Consider the following 22,162-nt stretch of genomic DNA (forward strand, 5'->3'; position numbering starts at 1 on the left):
AAGAAAACTATGATGAATTTCCTTTTGTAAGGCTGAAATACTTGGTTCATCAAGGCCTGAAAGGTAGTTGGTGCATTGGTGAGCCCAAAAGGCATCACCATAAATTCGTATAGTCCTTGATGAGTACGAAAGAGGTTGTCTTATGTATATCAGGGGGTGACATCCGGATTTGATGATATCCGAATCTTAGGTCCAATTTAGAAAAGATTTTGGCCTCATGGAACTCATCTAAAAGGTCATCAATGAGGGGTATAGGGAATTTGTTTTGATGGTATTGGAGTTGAGTTGATAGTAGTCAACACAAAACCTCCACGTCCCATCCTTTTTTTTCATGAGTAAGACGGGGGATGCAAAGGGGCGTTGGCTAGGGCGCATAATGGTTGAGGAGAGCATGCTAGCCACTTGTTTTTTAATCTCTGCATTTTGTATGGGAGAGTATCTATAGGCTCTCAAGTTCACTGCTTCAGAGTGGGGTTTAAGGAATATCGAATGGTCTGAGGTTCTTTGGGGTGGTAAGGTGTGAGGTTCAATAAAGAGATCCTGAAATTCCTTTAACAGTAAAGTTAAGCTATTCGGAAGTGGTACCTAAGTGGTGGAATAGAGTAGTGCCCAGCTTCCTTTCCATAGGAGATTACTTTCTATATCCCTGCCCTCTGGTTCATGCTCTTCCAGTGAGTGGATTGAATACAATTGGGTTATCTGACCCCCTTTACTCTTCATCCATCTTTGTAGTTTCTCTCCCCTTATCCATTTGCATTCTCCGTGCTCCATGGTCCCTTTCAAAATGAACTTAGAATTTCCCCTTTCCACGGTGACTTCTAGTTTATTGAAGTCAAAGGTGAGAGGACTAACAGTCTTCATCCAATCCACCCTCTATGTCACAACCGCCTAATTCCAGCACCCCCAGGTCAGCTTGGAAGGCATGCCCTGGCATCTCCCAACAGAACCCTTCACACCTTTTATGGCTATACATCTTACTCCCGTTAGCCACTGTCACCGAGAGAGGAGTTGTAGCTGTTAATCTGCACTTCAATTCCATGGCAGTAGCTTCATTTAAGAAGTTATGGGTGCTACCAATATTGATCAATACTAATAACCTCTTTTGTCCCACCTAGCCTTGCACCTTTATGATTTAACCTGTAGGCCCTCCTTTCAAAGCATGGAAGGAAATTTCTCCTCCCCGATGCTCTGTTTCTTCCTCCCTCACTAGTCCAACTGCCTCTTAAGTCACCTCCTCCTCTAGACCGTCTGCACTAGGCTCCTCCTCCCCTTCCATGTTAAGGAGCTACCTCTTGCACTAGTGCCCAGCATGATACTTCTCACCACATTTAAAACACAACCCCATAAGTCGCCTCTGTTCCATGGTTGTAGCACGAGAAGGCAGAAAGCTAACCTTAGGACCCCCATAAGGCCCTCCCAATAATAACGGTTTGTTATTCCCTCTTGTAAGGTAATTAGGAATTGGCATTAGTCTAGCAGCCACCTTATTCCTTTTAAATATCGCCTCCAACGTCAATTCTTGCTACCTAGCCTTTTTTGTCGCTTGCCTAACTATTGTCAGCATCATCATTTTTATCATGGACCTCAACTCATCCTTGAGGCCACTAATGAAGTTGGATACGAAGTACTAATCAGTGAGAGTTGGTTGAGCACTCCACATCAACGCTCCTAACTCCTCAAACTTCTCCTGATATTTGGCCACCAACCCTTCCTTTTTGAGTTTATTAAACTCCTCTATCACATCCGCCTATTTCGTTCCCCTAAGTGAATACACAATTCTTCCGCAAAATCTATCCATCTAGCCTCCATTCCCCTTGATCTATACCACCCTTGAAACCAAGCCTCAGCCATATCATTTAGATAGGTTGTGGCCAGATTGATCTGCTAATTTTTAGCGATTTGATAGAACTGAAAGAACCTCTCACACCTCCAAATTCACCACCTAGGCTTGGATCCTTCGAAGAAAGGAATCTCCAACCTCGGCATAGAGCCTTGGTGAGAACGACGAGAATTGAATTCTCTTACCGATTCTATAGTGCCCTCTTATGATGAATCCCCCATTTCTAGGACTCCTTGGGATCGAGGAAGAATTCCCGCTCTCGCCATGCCAACTTTCAGAACTGATCAGGGAGGAAATTCCAGCAACAATCGAAATTGAGGGAGAGCGAAGAGCATGCTGATCTAACACCTCCCTCTGCCTCGCCAATTCTCTCTAAGCTCCTTCTCGAGAAGATGTCATCTCCTCCCTTAATTCATCGCGGATCGCCCTAGTCTCTTCCCTGCTTTGTGCTACTACTTCCTGAGTTTGAGTCATTTCGAACTCCATTACTTCAAGGCGATTCTCCAATCGAGTTCCTTCTACCATCTCTGTCTCCGATCACTTCGCCTCAATCCTACCAACTGAATTGACTACCGCGCTCGAAATCACAACTGAGGATGATTGGCTCTAATACCAATTGTAAAGTCTACGAGGAGAGACTTGAAGTTACCGTGAGTTTAGAAGACGAGAGAGAGAGAGTTTGGAGGGAAAAGGAAAAGAGAGAAGAATTCAATTTAGAGGGAAAGAGATTATCATTCAAACCGGATAACTCCTATCCTCCAATACATGGCCTTATATAGGCTCTTCCCACAACATATGATCATAACTGTGAGGCTCCTCTCTAACTACTTACATGCAAGTGGCCATGTGGCTACTTTTATAACAGAAATTTCAATAATACCCTCGGGTCCTAACAAACAATTCAAGTTTCAACATCTAATTCAATTTTTGTAGGCCCATAACAATACTATCCATACATGAATACATTACTTTAACATCCTAGTTTCCTAGTTAAGCTTAAGTAGATACTTCCATAATTAGATAGAGGCAGGTTGGCCCCTCAAGTTATCTAAAGGGGGGCCTACAGACAAATTAACTGGGTGATCCACATCCACTATTATTACTACAAGATGCCCAAAACTTCTCTCTAAGAATCACTTCAGTCCATTGCCAATGGACATCCATGACCTACGAAGCATAGACACAGACACAAGACATGGGACACACAAAAAGACATTTTTCAAAAAAGTAGGACACAACACAGTTGAGATACGTAAATTAATAATATAATTTTTTTATATTTTTAAAGAATAATAAAGTATAAAACCATATTATGACTCACAAATATGCATTTAAAATTCATAAGTCAAAATTCCAAATGAATAACTCTAATCTAATTATCAATCAACTCACAGATCAGTCGTCTTCATCCTTTACAATCCAATCAATGTTTGAAGAGCTAGAGAATAGAACCATGAACGATATGAAAACTGAATAGTCATGTAATCAAAACATGTAACCATAAAAAAAAAAAAAAACACATGCAATTGCCAAGTCGTAAAACTAAAGAGTAAAAAATAAAACCTTACTTTTAGTTTTTGAAGTGTCCCAGTAAAGGACATGTGCATCCTGCAAGTGCTTGCATAGGCGCACGAGTCCTATGTGTGTCCCCTCCTATATCCTTTTAATAGATTATAAGAAAGCGTCAAACACGTCAAGTGGGCGTGTTTGGTAAATGTCAGAGGCATGTTAAGAGTGTTTGACACACTTACGACGCTAATATGGCAACCCCTAGAAAGTGTCCATGCTTTATAGTCCATGACCATTCTATTAAATTCAAATGAAATAGATGATGGACCGAGAGAACACTTCATTTAAGGCAAGAAGAGAGAAACTCATGGTCCACTCAAAAGGATTTAGGCAATATGAGATGAGATAGAGGCAATAGGCATGATATAGTAAAGGAGCATGACAACCAATTAAGGTGCCCAGCCCAATGGTATATCTGTGTTGATGAATAAAGGAGAACGAGGAACTGTACAACTCAAATTTAAGGTGATAAGTAGAAGGAATGAAGCAATTCCGACCAAGTTGAGTTAGATTTATCGATAAATTGTTCGATTTGATCTTGACAATAAACCATCATCTAGTGCAAAGCTACACGACAAAAGAATAATAATGATAATAATAGACACACAATGTCAAATATTCCTATATCAATATATATTCTTGAGTTTATGGATAGATTTTAAATAAATTCTATACAACTTTTGATTTGCATATTTTAAATTGATTGTACAACATTGTTTAGCACACTAGAAGTACATAAGTAAATAAGTTATTCTTGAGACCTGATCATACTGCACACGTTTCTCTTCATCTTTCAACACCTAAAATAACACAAACAAAAAATCTGTAAGGTCATTACATGCATGGCTATCAACATTCCAGTGCCAAAAACTTGCAAAGCTCATAAGTACCTCATATGCCTTCTGAACTTCTTGAAATTTTTTTTCAGCTTCAGGATCACTTTTATTTGTATCTGGATGCAGCTGCTTTGCAAGCTGAAAATTTATGAAGAGTATGAATTACAAGCTTATAAAATAAGGTGATACAAAGGAGAAACTTCTATGACCTTTGTTTGGAAGTGAAACAACAATGCTAATGGGTTATGTACAACAAATTGAACAATCTAGCATAGTTGTAGATTTTCAGATGGGAGACGTGAATGCAAGAAATGAGGCAAGCACATACCCCATAATAAGCTTTCTTGATTTCAGATGCAGTTGCATTCCTACTAACGCCAAGTGTATCGTAATAATCTTTTGCTGCCATGTATGCTGATCAAAGAAAAAATCAATATGCTTCAGCATACCATAGAATGTCAAAGCTAACTAGGTTCGTAGTCAAAAAATGTCTTATTTATTGTCAAAAAGGTTTGAAAAAAGAATTGGCATGTTGAGTATGACAAGTGACAACTCAATTTCTTTGAAAAAGTTAGAGATAAGTATAAGTATCCGTTGCCCACTGAGAGTACCCTTCTAGACTATGATGCACAGAAATGTTTCAAGGGTGCCATTTTGACGTTTCCAAAACGCCAAAAAACTTTTCTGAGCTGTGTCTACAATTTCAAAAACAATTCGTGCCAGTTTCATAATATTAGAAAAATATTGAAAAAGCATTTCCATCCACGAAAAGGTTAGAGATGGAAAAAATCCTGTCTCTAACTCAAAATTTTTAATTTTTTTCAGAATTTGTTTCTGGAATTTGTTTGAATGTAATTATGAAATTTATGTTCATTTTTATATTGAATAACTATTTTCTATAATTTTCTATATTAAAAATTATATAAACAAAAAGGCCCTATTTTTGTTTATTTCTCCTGCATTTTAGTTTTCTATTTTTTTGAAAAAAACCATTTTCTCATTTTCATTTTATATCGTATTTGTCTTCATATTGTATGTCTTCCGTTTCCATTGCCGTGCAACCTAACTTCTAGACACATTTTTCAAATTTTCTACTGTTTTACTTTCATAAAAAGAAACAAGCTATACCTAGAAGGCGCATAAAAATGAGTATTGGGACAAACATGCTTTGCTTAAAAACAAAATATCAATAAATAAATAAACGATACCAGTGCCATGAATGGCCCTCGCTATGCCAGCCCCCAAATTCCATTTCAATGCTCCGAGCGGCAACCGGTTCGCATCATTAACTGCATTTCCAACCAAAAGAACCAACACAGAATCAAATTCAATCTAAGAACAAAAAACAGAAAGGGCGTTAGCATCTAGCAAAGACACCAATACCGCATACCACTCCTTGAAGCATAACCAGCGTGAACCCTAGGCTGGTTGGACACCGCCGAGCCGTACGTCCTGCAGCCCCCTCCCAACGACAACTCATACAACTGCAGCAATTAACCACAACTGACTTTACACACACATTACACATACATACAAACTGTATATGCATCAGTAGATGGAGAGAAAGGGCGGCGATTACAGGAATCCGGTGGCGGCGAGCGAGCCAGCAGGCGAGCCTGGCGCCATTTGAGTGGACCATTGAAGTCGTCTCGAGGATTCAATTACGTGAACAGAGAGACGCAGTTAGGATTCGCGAGGTTTTATGCCCCCAAATCTCCGTTAAACCCCGAATAAACCCTAACAATCGGAGGCCTTCAGGGAAGAAGAAGAGGAGTGAGGAAGAGGAGGAAGGTTCTAGCGATGGCTGTGCTGAGGGATCGAAAATGTACCTTTTCCGTGAAAGAAGCCCTCTGGCGGTGGGATTTTGGAGAGATGGAAGTTGGGCTTCGGCCTGTCTTGTTTGGGTCCTGCGTTCTGGGCCTCCCTTGGCCCAGCCAACTTCCAAATAACTATACGTTTGAAAACATCAAAACCATGGCATTGTGGTTTGGACATAAATAAATAAAAAAATACAAATTATTCAATTTTAAATATGTTAATATATAAAAATACTTCAATTCATAAAAATATTGAAATTTATCAGGTAATAGTAATAACTGTAAAAAAAATAGTATTATCTATAATCTAATATTGTGATTTTGATATTTTATTTAATAATCAATTAAAATATATAATTCTATGACTAAATAAAAATCTAAACCGTAATTAAAAAAAAAACTTTGTTTTACTGTGACCATTCATTTTTGCAATTTACCAAAAGACAAGACTCAAATCAAACTTGTTATGGCATGATACAAAATAAAATTTAACAAATACGTTGAGCCAACAATAATGACTAAGGGCTCGTAGCCCAACAAAGACGGCTGTAGGGGTGCCCTGCAGTCTAACCAAGGTAGCTACAAAGGCCCATGGCCTAACAGAAGATGTTGCAAGGGGCACCCTCTACGCCGAGTAGAAGAAAGCACACGCAATAACTATTAGATTTGAAATATTATGACACAAACAAAAAGATGAGTGAATTGGTATATAAATTTTTTTTCTTAAAAATTCTTTTGATAAAAAAGAGATGTTGTTTATGAAAATCACGACTTCGTTAAACCTTAAGATCTTGAAATGGCATGATGAAGTATTAACTGTATAAAGACAATCTCGTCTTGACAATGGAGAACACAAGATTGAAAAATATGAAATATTTTTCAATGAAAGGTTAAATATATGAATTAAGTGAAGAATATAGATATGTTTGAAAATATAAAAAAACAAAGAACATAAGCACAAGAGAACATCAATGATTTATAGTGGTTAGGCTTAAGCCAAGCCTAATTCACTAACTTAACTTCTCGTTAAGAATTTTGCAAACCAATTCACTATAACCTCCTACTTGACCTCAAGTACACCCACTAGTTCAATATTAAGAATTACAACCTCCTATTTACATAAATAGGCTCTCTAGTTACGCAAGGTAGGAAATACAAGAGTTGAATAATAAGAGATAATATAAAAGATAAATCTTTTAGTTACAATAATCTCTCAAAATAAAACAAGGCTTGAAAGATAATTTACAAAGTTTGAGTGCAAAGTTTTGAAGAGTAAAATACAACAATGAAGCACAAAACAATGAATTAACACTTTAGAGCTTGTAGAAATATCACTTTACTTCATTTTCATCCATTAGCATTCTCTAGATTATCCATGACTTGTATTTATAGCCATCCAAAAAAATCTAAGAGAAAACTAACCGTTTGTAACCGTTGGGATTTGAAAAACTAACCTTTAGAGGCTTTCTGCGAATCAATCTGTCGATAGATAAGGTGGGTTAGATGTAATACCCGATAAATTTGGATTAATTAAAAATAAGCAATTTATTAAAGAAATGAGATTTCAGAGAAAATTGGTATCTGAATAGCCCGCAAAATTGACCAAATCGACTGTCAGGAGTGTCCCTGGAGCCGAGATGCCAAAATAAAATGATGTGGCATTAACAAGCAACCCGAGATAGGATTTATGGTCTAGAAAGAAATCAGATCGGAAACAGTTTTCAGTACAGTAAAATAGCAGCTATCAATTAGGCTGCAATACCGAATCGTTATAGACGACTTCTTGGAAGTCAACGGGAGACTGAGGAGACTTTGGTTTTTCATGAGGAACAATCCTTCAGAGGTTTCAGGAATGAACAAAAGGGTTTGAGGCCAAAACGAAAATTCGGGCCAAAGTGCAATTCTTAAGATCTACCGAATCTGTCAGAGGGAGGTCGAAAGAATGATTTTTTGGAATCTTGAAAAGAGGAAGTTGAGTTTTAGAACATGAGGGTCCTAATGGAAATGAAAGAAAGTTCAAAGGCTTGAGAAAAGAGGCAAAAATGCAATAAATCAAAGTTGGAGGGCAAAAGTGGAATTTCTAAAAATTGGAGCAGCCATGGCCGACCAGCCCTTTCAATCACCGACTTTGGCCATAGGGATGGCATGAGGGTTGGTCGAGGATAACTTTTGGTAAAGGGCTTGGCCCATAACAGCCATCATGGTGGCCAGAAATAGAAGAAAAGCGACCGAAAGTTCGATCGTTTTTTATCAAAGCCTGCAAATGGCTATTTTAGTTGGTTAAAGCCGCTTGAAGGTCGATCTAGGGTAGGTAAACCCTCATATGGTAATGGGCTAGTCGATCCCAGGCATTTGGAGCATCGATTTCGCCTATAAATAGGCATTCAAAGTGGCCGAAAATGGGGGAGAAAGAAGCTTCAAATCGGTCGTTTTATAGAACGAATTGAGAGTCAAGACCATGGGACTTTTGTTTCCCATGGCTTGAAGAAGAATTCTGGAAAATTTGGAGCATTTTGGTGCTCGTTTGATAGGTGTTCAATGGTGGCCGAAAATTGTGAGATTTTGAGTTTCAAATTGGCCACGATTTTGAACGAATTGAGGCTCAAGAATAAGGGGCTTTTAAAGCCCATGAGAGGTAGAAGATTTCTGGAGAGTTAGAGCCATTTTCATGGCCGTTTGATGGCGATTCGAGCTTCGCCGGAAAGAGGGAGGCGGGCGGCTAGCCGAGACTTCAAACGCCCGATTGGGCACCTTGCCGTGCTCTTTCGAGCCAAGATCAGTGCCAAATGGATCGACTGGAAGAGGGCTTTCAGCCGGTGGAGTCACCTTAAATCGCCGGCATGGCCGGCGCCGGGGAAGATGACCGGCGCATGGGCCACACGCGCTGGTCAGCACGCGCAGCCCACGCGCCAGCGCGTGGGGGAGCGTGAGTAGCTAGAAAAATCTAAAAAAAATTCCTAAAAATCTATAAAAATATTTTATGGAGGTCTATGCAAAAAGTTTTGAAGTTCGGGTTCTCGATGTCTCGGTTTTATAGCCAAAGAATCTCGTTTTACGTGAAAACGCACCATCTAGGTAAGTCCAGTATTTTTCTTTGAAGTTTATGGCATATTATGAATTGTTGTGAAATTAGATTTGAGAAAATAGTCTCGAGGTATTTATTGAAATTTTCGGAAAGGAAAAATGAAAGAAAATGAAGGAAAAATAGAATATTGAGGAGATTTAGTGATTAAATATTATTTTATGATTGAGGAGATCAAGATGATGTGATTGGTGCAACTTTTGAGAGTTTGCACGAAAATCAAGGCGGGCACGCATATTGAGGCGACGCATGCTTTTCAAGGTGTCTTGATCTTTAGGGCAAAGGTGAGTGATTTTATCCCCATAACTCATATATGATATGATTTCCTTGCTATGCATAATATTTACGAAAGATATGATTTATTTTGTCATACTGCATGAAAAGTCGTGATAATTACATGGCACGATATTATTGTTACGTTAATATTTGTGCATGGGAATGGGATGTCGTCCCCAGAGTGTAGCCGTAATTCCCCAAGGGCGTTGAGGGAATAACGTTAGGCTTATCCTATAGAGGTTCGGGATTTGCCTAGGATTCCTAGCCAGGCTTGTGGGTCAGGGAAGTTACACTAAGGGCAAATGTTGTTCATGTTATTGCATCATGCATTCATATATATGTTTTGGACCATCACTAGAAGTTTTATCTTCTAATGGGTTATGCCCCTAGAACATTCCACGTTCCAGTTTTAGACTTGCAGTTAGGGCAAGGAGCAGGTTGAGATATGACGGCACGTGATGGCGTGGCCGATGATTCAGCGAACTGTCTCGGAGATGTTTTAGCTGATGCTTTATTGATGATTAGCCTTATTAGAATATTATGAAATCTCCATGTATTTATGTATTTCAATATTGAGGATATGATATTAATTATGGTATGAATTCTTATATTACAAATAAAGTGATTTGATTATGTACCATATCAGGTTTCAATTATCGCTTCCACATTTTTTAATGATTTGCTGGGGGTTTTGTTCGGAACTCGGTACTTAAGGTTTAAGTTATATACCGGGAAAGAAAGAAAAAAATAAATTATGTATACTTTGGGCCCCAGCATAGTGACACGCTCGATAAGAGAAAAGCAAGGTGTTACATTAGTCAACAGTTGCTAATTAAAATAAAGACTTAGTCGACAGATACAAGAATTTAGTTAACAGATGCAATTCATTTATTCTGTTAGTCAATAAAGTGAAGGCATTAGTTGACAGATTGAAGGGTTAGTCGACAAATTAAAAGCATGTAATCGACAGATTGAAGTAAATGTCCACATTTTCTTTAATTTATATTTTACCTTCCACTTACTTCAATATATAAATGTAAATAAAAAAGTACCCCTATTTGGATTCAATAAAAATATATAAAAAATTAAAATCCATAACAATAAGAAAATAGAATTTTGGTTTTAATACAAATTCGTGATTTAGCATTTTTACCACTCTCAAAATAAATACCTTCTATTTATTAAAAATTCATTAAAAATCATTTTAACAGCAATGAATATTAGTTATCAAAATACCGGAAGATAATTTTTCAAAATGAAAACATTTTTGATATGTCTCCTTATAATGCTCTAATCTTCTAGACTTAGAAATTAAACATCAAAGTACACAATAGGATAATTGGAGCAACATGGTGTTTTGCTTTTGAAACATTTTGCTTCATTTACCATTTGAAAAATCATTTAGGAGATTCTTTTTAAACCTTAAAACTTGTTTGAGCAAATCTCCATCTATAGAAAATTATAGATAATTTGATTTTCATTTTAACAAAGCACTTGAAATTGATTTTTGTTTCCAAATCATATACTTTGATTTAGAAAATAAAACCATTTGATATTTTTCATCATCAAAACTAAATACAAGAGTAAAACATCAATAACCTCGTGGTCCAACAAGGAAAGCCGCATGAGGCACCCTGGCGACTAAGTAAAAGAAGAAGTGAGGGTAACCTCGTGGCCCATCAAAAGAAGTGGCAGGGGTAGCATCGTAACCCAACAAAAGGAGCCACGAGTGGCACTTTGAGGCCCAATGGAAGAGGCCCTACAACCCCCAAAAAGCCTATGGGTAAGCATGTGCATAGCTCTGTGGGGGAGTTTTCTTGCTCTTTCAAACAACACCACCATCAAAATATTCCTCGAATGCGGGGGGTCTCACACAACAAGTAAACTAGATAACTCCAACATTCAAAAATATTTTTAGAAAAAGGATAGACAAACATTCATAAGAAACTATATCCCCCAAAAGGTAAAATAAACATCATCTATAACAATCATAATCCCAACTAAATTGAAAATAATCAGGATATGTGTTATCTACAAAAATCATAATCCTGGTCTACTTTGAAGTACTTCTCTAATACTAATGTAAATACTGCTCTCAAACTTTTTATCTTTCTTAATACCCTACTTAAGTATTAGAGTGTTTGCGCGAGAATTCTCCTGAGCCCTCTAACTGTTTTATTTCTTGCAGACTCAAGAGGCTTGACGACAATGTTTCCTATCAAATAAATTTATTGTTGTATCTTGGCAACAATAATTGGCGTCGTTTGTGAGAACTCGTACAAAAAGCCAAGCAATAAGTATGCAACGACTCGGACCATGAGTATCACTAATCAATAGTAACAAGATGGAATAAAGGTTCAGTTACAAGGGTCATAGAGGGCTCCTCCCCAGGGATAATCGAGGGCGCAGCCTTAGGGCCCCCCAAGAGCTCACCCCTAGGGCTCGTTGAAGGCTCCTCCCCAGGGGCAGTTGGGGGTGTAGCCTCATGGCCCTCCAAAAGCTCATCCCCAAGGACATGTTGGAAGCTCCTCCACAAGGGAAATTGGGGGCACAACCTCAAGGCCAGTCAAGTGCTCACCCTCAGGGCCTATTGAAAGTCCCTCATTGGGGTTAGTTGGGGGCAAAATGCCCCAAAACCAGTTTGGAGTTCACCCTCAAGGCCGATCAGGGGCACAGTTTCATAGTCAGCCAAGTGCTCACCTTCAGGACCCATTGGGATTTCATACCTAGGTCCAACTAAGATTTCACACCCATGGCTAACCAGGAAATTTACCTCCAGAACCTTCAAGACATTTGTCCCACGGAATACACAAACCCATATGGGTAGACTTTTTCAGTGGTACCATGGGTGAAATATGAAGTTTTGCTACACCAACATAAAAAAGGAATGCAAGCGCTGTGAGAAAGTCACTGGCTTATTGCAAAACATATGTAATAACCTGTCCTTCCAAAGCGTGTTACTATTTCAAGAGTTATATATATATATATATTTCTTGTAATACCATCTCCAAATTCTCAAAATATCATGTTGAGCCAACTTGCTCATATTAATTATGTTTTGATAATTAACAAAAATATTTTTATGATATAAATATTTTTTTACTCATACAAAAAGTAAATTTATTTTGAATTAAAGGATAATTGTTTTTAGACATGTATTTTTGTTTTAATTATTTATGTCTCAAAAGTTTTTATTTGAAATTTCAAATTTTGAATTAAAGAAGAATTATTTTTAGACATATTTTCTCTTACTTATACAAAAAGTAAATTTATTTTAAATTAAAGGAGATTGCTTTTAGACATGTTTTCTTATTTTAATAATTTATATCTCAAAAGCTTATATTTGAATTTTCAAATCTTGATTTCTTATGCAAAAAGTAAATTTATTTTGAATTAAAGGTAAGACATGTTTTCTTATTGTTTGAGAAACTCTAAATATTTTTTAAATTTCAAACTTTATATTAATCATTTCTTTAGTGGCTAAAATACTTATAAATACCCTCTCAAACTCATTTTTTAAGCATCTAAGTACTTTCATTTGATATCCAAAGCACCCGAAACTCTCAAACACTCTCAAACAAAACATCCAAGCAATTCGAGACTCTCGAAGTATTATTGCACATCCACCGAAGAGCCACAAGGTAAGAGGAGAAAATTTCTTCAACTTTTTTACGACAAATCTGAACTTTTCCATTTGAGACTACAAATTTATTTATTTATTTAAATATTATTGCCTTGTATAATTTGTTCTTAATTGCTTATTTGTGTTCAAGTGTGGAAAAATTATTTGTAACATTTAAATTACTATTGTGGATTGTATAGGTTTCTAGAACCGTTAAAATCTAGGTGAATCTAGTTTCTAAGGTAAGCTAGGGAGAAAATCTTAGTGTTGGTGGTTTTCCTAGAACCCATTATAATCTAGGAGTGTATTTAGTTTTCAATGTGAGATAGTGTGAAAATTTTGGTGAGATTAGTGGAACCCCAAGGGTGGTTAAGACCTTAGGAGAGTAGAGTAGGTGTATGTGGAGATACCGAACCACTATAAATTGTTCTGTGCCTCATTTATTAATTTTTACTATATATTGTGGCTTGCAATTTATTAATCTCAAACTTACATATACATAGTTATAAAATCTTAATTTGTTTAAAATTAAATAACTAAAATTTAATTAAAAGAAAATAATTTATATATATTCTTAGAGAAAATAATTAATCAATAATATTTATTAAAAGGAAAAAAAATTTAAACACTCAATTCACCTCTCTCTTGAGTAGCCATATCTTAAGGGACTAACAATTAGTATCAAAGCAGACTTCTAAAATAGTTAAACTCTTAATTTACACTTTAACTTAGAAGATATCTAGATGGTCGCATTCACCAACCAAGTAATAGCCAAAGGACCCTCACCCTCTGGAACACCATTATTTGATGACACAAATTTTGCTTATTGGAAAATGAGGATGGAGTCATATTTATTTTCAATAGATTATTATTTGTGAAAAATAGTTAGAGATGATTTTGTCACAACTTTAACTAAAGAAGATAAATGGACCGAATAAGATATTAAAAAATACCAAATGGATCATAAAGCTAAATACATAATTTTTTGTTCAATCCTTCCTAGTGAATATGAAAAATTATTTGCTTGTTCTACATCACATGAAATTTGGAGAAAATTAGTAGTATATGAAGGTATTGATGAAGTAAAAGATATTAGGATTAATCTCTTAATGTTACAATATGGAGAATTTGAACTACTTCAAAATGAAAATATTAGTGATATGAATGGCAGATTTCAAAAGATTATAAACAATATTAAAATGTTATGAAAAATAATTTCAGAAAAAGGATCAAATTAAGAAATTTCTCAAATCTCTAATAGTAGCTTGGCAGCATTTAGTGACCATTATTTCTCAAGCTAAAAATTTAAAAGAATTAAAAATAGAAGAATTAATAGGAACACTTCTAACTCATGAATTAATATTAAGTAAAATAAATGAAGATAAGAAAATCTCGACTCTAAGAGTAAATGAAGAGAAATGTTTTATGGCTATAGAAGAAGATGAAGAAGAAGAAGATAACTTAGAGTCAAAAGAATTACAAAAAGCATATGAAGAACTATATATAAAATATATCTATTAAGAAAGAAGTAAAAACAATTAAGAAGAATCATAAAGAAGAAAATGAAAAATTGAAGAGTGAAATAAAGAATTTAAAAGAAAAATCACAAGAACTCAAGAAAGAAAATGAAGATAAATTAAAAGATCAATTAATTAATTTTGAAAAAAAATAAAATATTGAAAACTCAAAATAATAAATTATTAGTAGAAAAGAAAGCCATAGAAAAAAGTTTAGCCACATTAATTTTAAAGAAAAATTCAAAACCCAAATCAAGGTACAAAACACCTAAAAGAGAATGAAAACAACCTAGATGGAGACCCTAAGCTAAGAGAAACAATATAGTACAAATGTGGATACCCAAAGGGGTAATACAAACAATGAGCAAGTTAAATATTGCTCCTCATCCACATATATAAAAAATAATAAATCATTTGATTCCAATGAAGAAAGATTCAAGAGACCCGTCCATAGATGGATGTCCAAACCTAAAATGTGATCTTATCAAATATGTAGATGTGCGTGAGGATCACAATGGAAACAAATTGTATATGGATAGTGGATGCTCATCACACATGACTAGTGGGAGAGATCTACAGATCTCACTCCTAAAGAAAGAAGGTATGTCGCCTTCTAGAAATAATGTCAAATAGTAAAGAATAAGCATATTATTTTTGTGGTATAAAAAATATATTAGGTCATGCAAATCCAAACCTAATCAAGAAAGTTTTGATTTAATTGTCAGGTTTCCTAAAATGAAAATCAGTGAAGAAATTTTATGTGATGCTTGCTATTAATATAAGCAAAGTAGAGTCTAAATTTATGAGTGAAATATCAATCAGTAAGCATTTACAACTTTACACTTAGATCTATTTAAACCCACACAAACTAGAAGTTTGGGTGAAAAAACATTATATGTTATAGTAGAAAATTTCTCTAGGATTACTGGGTTTTGCTTTTGTTTTCAAATGATAAAAATTTTCAAATCGTTAAAAAGAAAGCTAAGAGAATTAGATGATAAAATTGTCTCTCTAAGACGATGATGATTTAGGTATGCTTCCTAAGAATTATAAATTTGTGCAAGATCATCCAATAGATCAAATAATTGAAGAACCAAGTCAAGGTGTAAGGACTATATGTTTTACAATGTGGACTTCATATCTAATGATTGAGCCAACTTGCATGCATCAAGCCTTAGAAAATGAATTTTGGATCAATGTTGTGCAAGAAAAATGAAGATTAGAAATTAGTTCCAAAATCAAAAGATTTTTTATATTTGGAACATAATGAATTTTCAAGAATAAATTAGAAGGGAATTAGGGATAATAAATCCATTTGGATAGCTTAGAATATTCAAGTGGGAAAAATTTATTGTGCAAAATTCGTTTTTGTTAAAAAAATTAATTAATTAATTAATTAAATTAAATTAAAAAAAATCAAACCCTTATAGCTCTCACTCTTTTCCTCATCTCACCCGAATCCTCTTTATGTTCTCTCTCTCTCTCTCTCTCTCTCTCTCTTTCGTCACCCTCGCCACCGATGTCCTCTTCGTCGCTCATCTTCGATGTCTCCCTCGTTCGTCGTTGCCTCTCTGTCGTGTAGCCGATCAGATCCACGGTAAGTCTCTATTTGTTTTTTTTTTTCATTGTTCTCAGATCCACAGTTCTTCGTTGTTCATTTTTTTCTATCTTGTGTTTGGTTGTTCTTGTTAGGGTTTCACGGTGAGCTCCTTTATCCCCAGACCCCAAATCCTCCAAACCTTCACCTTTAACCCCCTGTGAATTTCCAAACTTCCTCCCTATCTCCTACAGATCTACCCAGATCTCATTAGACCTGGCCTTCAAATCTGTCGCCCATGGCGTCCGTTGCATCTACAGCCATCTGCATCCTTATTACTGTCGCCGCCGCCCGCGACCTGCTCACTAACCCCCAAATCCCCTGCCTCTCATTGATTTGCTCATTGACCCCCCTTTCTCACTCTATCACATCTATCTTGCTCTCACCCTCGCCCTCTTGCTCTCTCACCCCTATTAATCAAAACCCTAAACATAGTGATAAGTTACTGATTAAAAAATAATAATAATAATAAAACAAATCAACTAGAAGATCATGTCAGGACCCGATTCTCCGTGTGATACCTACAAAATATTAAGAAGAAAATGTACCCAATCATACGCCTTTGCCCATTTGTTCTGCCATGAAGGACCTACTGATTTTACAGCTATCCATAAGGTTTTTTGTGCCAGTAATGCCTCAAAGCTACTAGACTAGCTTCCGGTTAGTGACCATTATGGGGTTGTCGCTACATTCTTATATGAAGCTCAAGCTAGGCTTTCAAGATCCTATTTATGGTTGTATATCCTACATTTCTTTCCCTCCAACAACAGGTCGTCGATCTTCAATTTCATCTACCTTTATTGGAGCAATTACTATTTGCAAACCCTCTCAATGTTCAAAATTGGTTTCACCTAGAAACCAATTCAAACCCATACTATAACAATGAATCTTTCTTCGTGAATGATCCAAACCCTATCTGGAATTTTGAAAACCCAGTCATTCAAGAAGAAAATGTATCGTTTCCTTATTTCCAAGAGGCTAGTTGGCAATCTTACCCAGTCGAAACTAGCAGCAGACAATGGCCATTTCCAGATGATATCGATGAACTTGGATCCGTCGAGTTCGGCAACCATCATCAGCACTGAGTATCGGCGAAATCCAAAGCTATCAATATGGATAACTTAGATTACTACTTTGTAGATTCTGTAATGCTAATGTACCACTTGACTATTCTATGATTGCTTTCTTTGTAGATATATTCTATGTTGTGTAATCATAGATCTATGGTTGGAATGGTTAGAACGAAATTCCATGATAGATATGACGTATTGTTTTTGATACTTAACATTGCATCTATATTTTCAGTACTCTTTGTTCATTATTTATCATATTATTTATGTGAATTATTCTTGATAAATTTATTTCATGGACTGTATTGTTTAAATCTTTATTTTCTTCGTTAACAATGTCTTTTTTATTATGAAAAAAAGGGGGAGACGAATAAGATGTTATGAGATGAGAAATTGTATGTATGAGAGTGTGGATTGCATATTATTTTTGTATGGGGCAGAAAAATGTATTATGATATTTTTTCGTGTATGTGAGGAAATAGTATATCTGAGAGATAAGACATCAAGCAGGTGTAATTAAGGCAATCAGATTTGGTAATCATGTTTGGTCTTTAAAACTCTTAAAAATTATTTTATATATTAAGCTATATCTAAAACATTTTTATGCTATTAGTATTTTTGAAAGGGAGAGCTTATAGTATAAAACTAATGGGGAGCTAAAAAATATTTTATTGCATTAATCACCTCATAAATCATGTTTTTTGTCATCATAAAAAAATGGGAGAATGTTGAGCCAACTTGCTCATATTAATTAAGTTTTGATGATTAATAAAAATATTTTTATGATATAAATATTTTTTACTCATATAAAAAGTAAATTTATTTTGAATTAAAGGAGAATTGTTTTTAGACATGTTTTCTTTTATTAATTATTTATGTTTCAAAAGTTTATATTTAAATTTTCAAATTTTGAATTAAAAAAGAATTATTTTTAGACATGTTTTCTTTTATTCATACAAAAAATAAATTTATTTTGAATTAAAGATGAGACATGTTTTCTTATTGTTTGAGAAAGCCTAAACATTTTTCAATTTCAAACTTCATATTAACCATTTTTTTAGTGGCTAAAATGCTTATAAATACCCCCCAAATTCAATTTTTGAGCATCTAAGTACTTCCATTATATATCCAAATCACCCAAAAGCTCTCAAACACTCTCAAGCAAAACATCCCAACCAATCCGAGACTTTTGAAGTATTATTGTACATCCACCGAAGAGTCACAAGGCAAGAGGAGAAAAGTTTTTCAAGTCTTTTACGACAAATCTGAACTTTTTCATTTGAGATTACAAATTTATTTATTTATTTAAATATTATTGTATTGTATAATTTGTTCTTAATTACTTATTTGTGTTCAAGTGTGAAAAAATTATTTGTAACATTTAAATTACTATGGTGGATTGTATATATTTCCTAGAACCGTTAAAATCTAGGTAAATCTAGTTTTCAAGATAAGTTAGATATTTAGCATTTCAAGAGATAAACTGAGGAATGGTAAATTTAATACTTGGGGAAGCAAAATCGAAACCTAAATGAATATTGTAATTGCAAATTAAATTAAACAGTACAATATTGTTCTCAATAAACATAGAAATTACACTATCCGGTAGACAAATTTAACATAATAATAGTTGTAATATGCCACCTATCAAAATTCTCACAACTTATCCGAGTACGAGTGTAGGACTTATTACATGACTTCCAGTACAATCACATCTTATCAATCTTCTTTCCTTTCCCACTGCTCGTCTCACTTGGAACATTAAATATTCTAAGGACAAAGTCCAAATTAGAAGATGAATCTTCTAAATGAGGGTTTGAAAATAATTTTTCTTGAGTGCATGATGCATGGACATGAATCAACATAGTCCTTAGGATAGCTTTTTGTTAGCATTCTAGCCCCAGCACAGAACCCTTGATAGTTATATCGGCAATCACACACGGCATGGGATACTTCTACGATCATTCTAGTAAAACTCACATAGGGAAAATGAAAGTCACGCTATTAAGGCAACATTTTATCTCACCATGGTCAACATGGATGACACAAATAATGATATGCCATTTTTTCTCTATTTTTCTTTTTTTCTTACCTTTACACACTTTCTCTGATCATCTTCTCCAATTGCCCTCTCGCTACTAGCCACTGGTTTTTGCGTGTTTTTCTTCCTCTTTCTTACTCTATTCTCTCTTCTAAACATAATGGACCCCTTGACAACAAATTTGGCCAAAACCCCCTCGATTTGGCCGATTAATCCTCGACTCAGGCGAGTACCCGATTTTCTAGTGAGGCTTTGAAACACCTTCAAAACTACACCAAAATTCCTCAAACTGCCTAGAAATTCTCTCATTCACTTGGAGAACAAAAGTCCCTTATCTATTTTCTTCAATTTTTCCCCAAATGCCCAGATTTTTCATTAAAATTTTTGATGAAACCCTCGGCCAACAACCCTCTATTTATAGTCGATTCTGGCTATTTTTCTGGCCAATCTAGTGGCTCCCATGCATTGGTGGCCTTACCCTACGCCATAATGGCCCTAAACCCCTTCTCGAACGTTGATTTGACATCTGTTGTCGGTAACCACAGTGCAGTTGCTGGCAACTTGCAGTGTGTTCATACTACTTATTGCATTTTAGTCCTTCAGCTTTTGCCCTTTTTCAATTTGGCCCCTTTCCCTCAAGTCCTTAGGTTTCAAAAATTATACTTAGTCCCCATAATTTTGAAAAATTACACTTTTGTCCCCAATAACTTTGAAAATTTACACTTTTACCCCCAATAAAAGTTACACCTAAGTACAAAATTTGTGGGTATTACAACATAGCCCCACAAATGACAATGCCATCAACTTTAAAGAAATTAGTGTTCGATTTAGTCCCTAGTTGATAGGCATAAGAATGAAGTTTTGAGATTACATTGAACCCTCAAGAAACTCGATCACATCCCCCTCTTTCTCAAAGAACTAGAAAATAGGATTCTCTTATTTCCTAAATACATTATAGATAAAGAAAGGAAGTGCCAAAGAAAATCAAAGGCACTCAAAATGATATTCCAGTATTCACTGATTGCGGGGTCATCTGCCGATTTTCCTCGAAACACTGGCGGGTTTTGTCGTAGATACCTCTCCAAGGCATCTACTCTTCTTTGCTCGGGCTATAACTCCAAAATTTACCCAGCCATGCCTTCTAGGATTCTCTCGATCAGATCAATTCGGCATTCATCGAGGTTGGCTCGTGTATCTCTTTGACCTTCCACACCACCTCCTAGGTGCGGGTTGGTGTTGCTTTCTTCGCCATTGCCTCTCTCACGCATGTTCCTTCTTGTATTCACCATTTAGCAAGAAGACAGGGCGATCTATTAAATTATCATGGCATGACACAATTCAAATTGAATAAGCAACAAGAGTATGCTACTAAATATTTCAAAAATCCTAACCTAATTCCCAAAACTTATGGTGACTTTACTCATCTAACCACATGCGAACTTTTCCTTAGGTTCGCTCTGATACCAACTGTAACACCCCAAATTTCTTGAGCGTGTTATAACTTAAGATTTCGGGAATATAAAATTTTTTCATGTCACAATCACTATCATACATCACACAATATCTCAAAAACCCTAATTTTCACATTCTTAACTTAACAAACCCAATAATCGAATAGCTAAGACAGGTGTTAAAATTTCAAATGCGGAAGCTAGATTGAACCTGATATGGTTCACAATCATAATGCTTTATTTATCATAAATAAAATTGTTCAAGACATCTACAAAATGTATTACATGGATATCATCTCTCGCAAGTGATAACTGAACGCCTTAAACATAGGTTCACACATAAATAAAGATATTCTAAACTTGCTACAGACAATAAATTAAGCTTATTCTTCCACTACCTTCTTTCCCTTTGTGCTGCTTGTCAAATCTGGAACGTTTGAATATTCCAGGTACATAGTTCAATTAGAAGATGAATCTTCTAGTGAGAAACTCCAAAACAGTTTATATCAATGCATGATCGGGTATAAAATGTATGAGAAGACAACGAGAACTACTTCAAAGTGCCTCATGAACACATTAGCCTCCTCCAACGAAGCTTTCTCAATGGCGCACGCATAGCGCTTCTCAGGAAGTCCCTAACCGTGTCATTTCGGCTCGACCTCATAGCACTCATGCAAGCACCACATCCGTTGTTCCTTAGGCTCACCGTCTTCCCCACGAGAGCTTTCTCGATGGCGCACCCATAGTGCCTCTCGGGAGATATTCAACTTTTGCCCTGGGCCAACAAAAAATAGGTACAACAGTATGGCCACACAAATTTTATAAATGCAACAGTTAAAAAGTCAATAGCATATATTTTTCAGAAAAATACATTTCATATATGCAACATGATTTCACGTAAGAGAATAACAAGAGTTTACGTATAAGAACTTCACGAAACACGTCTCATACAATAGAAGTCTCTCATAAGAGAATAAAAAATAGGATTTGGAGTATAGGAGTCTCACCTTGTTGGTTTATCTCTTGGATAGTATAATTTCACAGCAAACGGCCTAGGTTTCTGCAGAAAACACACGTTTTGATAAACCTAACCTCAAATATTTTTACATAGGGTTGAGGGGCATTTAAGTAGGGGCATAACTGAAAAATTTCATGGAAAAAGGACCTTTCACTCGCCCTCACGCACCCTGGGAAGGTGGCCCATGCACCTTCACGCGTAGCCACTTCCGGCGCGTGTATCTCACGCGCTGCCTATCAGATTCAGACAGCATTGCGTCGTTTTCGTATTTTGGCCATATCTCCCTCGTTTTAACTCCGATTCGACACCTGTTTGAACCTACGTGACCCTATCTTCCCCCTCTATAGGATTATTTAAAAAAAAAAAGAACTTACCTCGCTTTTTTCTGACTGATTTTGGCGAATTCCAGTAAAGGCTCGTAACTCC

The 22,162-nt window shown here is 35.8% G+C and overlaps 1 protein-coding gene across 3 annotated transcripts in view; it reads right to left on the reverse strand.

Annotated features, from left to right (window-relative positions):
• Positions 1-6,093, reverse strand: part of LOC127814133 (chaperone protein dnaJ GFA2, mitochondrial) — a 52,270-nt gene extending 46,177 nt beyond the window's left edge. For 2 of the 3 annotated variants that reach the window (XM_052355410.1, XM_052355409.1), the window contains exons 1-6: positions 5,825-6,093; positions 5,636-5,729; positions 5,454-5,537; positions 4,574-4,659; positions 4,300-4,383; positions 4,171-4,209 (exon numbers count right to left, since the gene is read on the reverse strand). In XM_052355410.1, the coding sequence (XP_052211370.1) occupies positions 4,171-4,209; positions 4,300-4,383; positions 4,574-4,659; positions 5,454-5,537; positions 5,636-5,729; positions 5,825-5,884 (447 nt within the window). In that variant the 5' untranslated portion in view covers positions 5,885-6,093. The remainder of the gene's footprint in view (positions 1-4,170; positions 4,210-4,299; positions 4,384-4,573; positions 4,660-5,453; positions 5,538-5,635; positions 5,730-5,824) is intronic. The other variant, XM_052355411.1, reaches the window with a different exon arrangement.
• Positions 6,094-22,162: the final 16,069 nt, after the last annotated feature.

This window comes from Diospyros lotus, chromosome 12 (genome assembly GCF_014633365.1).
Source record: "Diospyros lotus cultivar Yz01 chromosome 12, ASM1463336v1, whole genome shotgun sequence".
NCBI lineage: Eukaryota > Viridiplantae > Streptophyta > Magnoliopsida > Ericales > Ebenaceae > Diospyros > Diospyros lotus.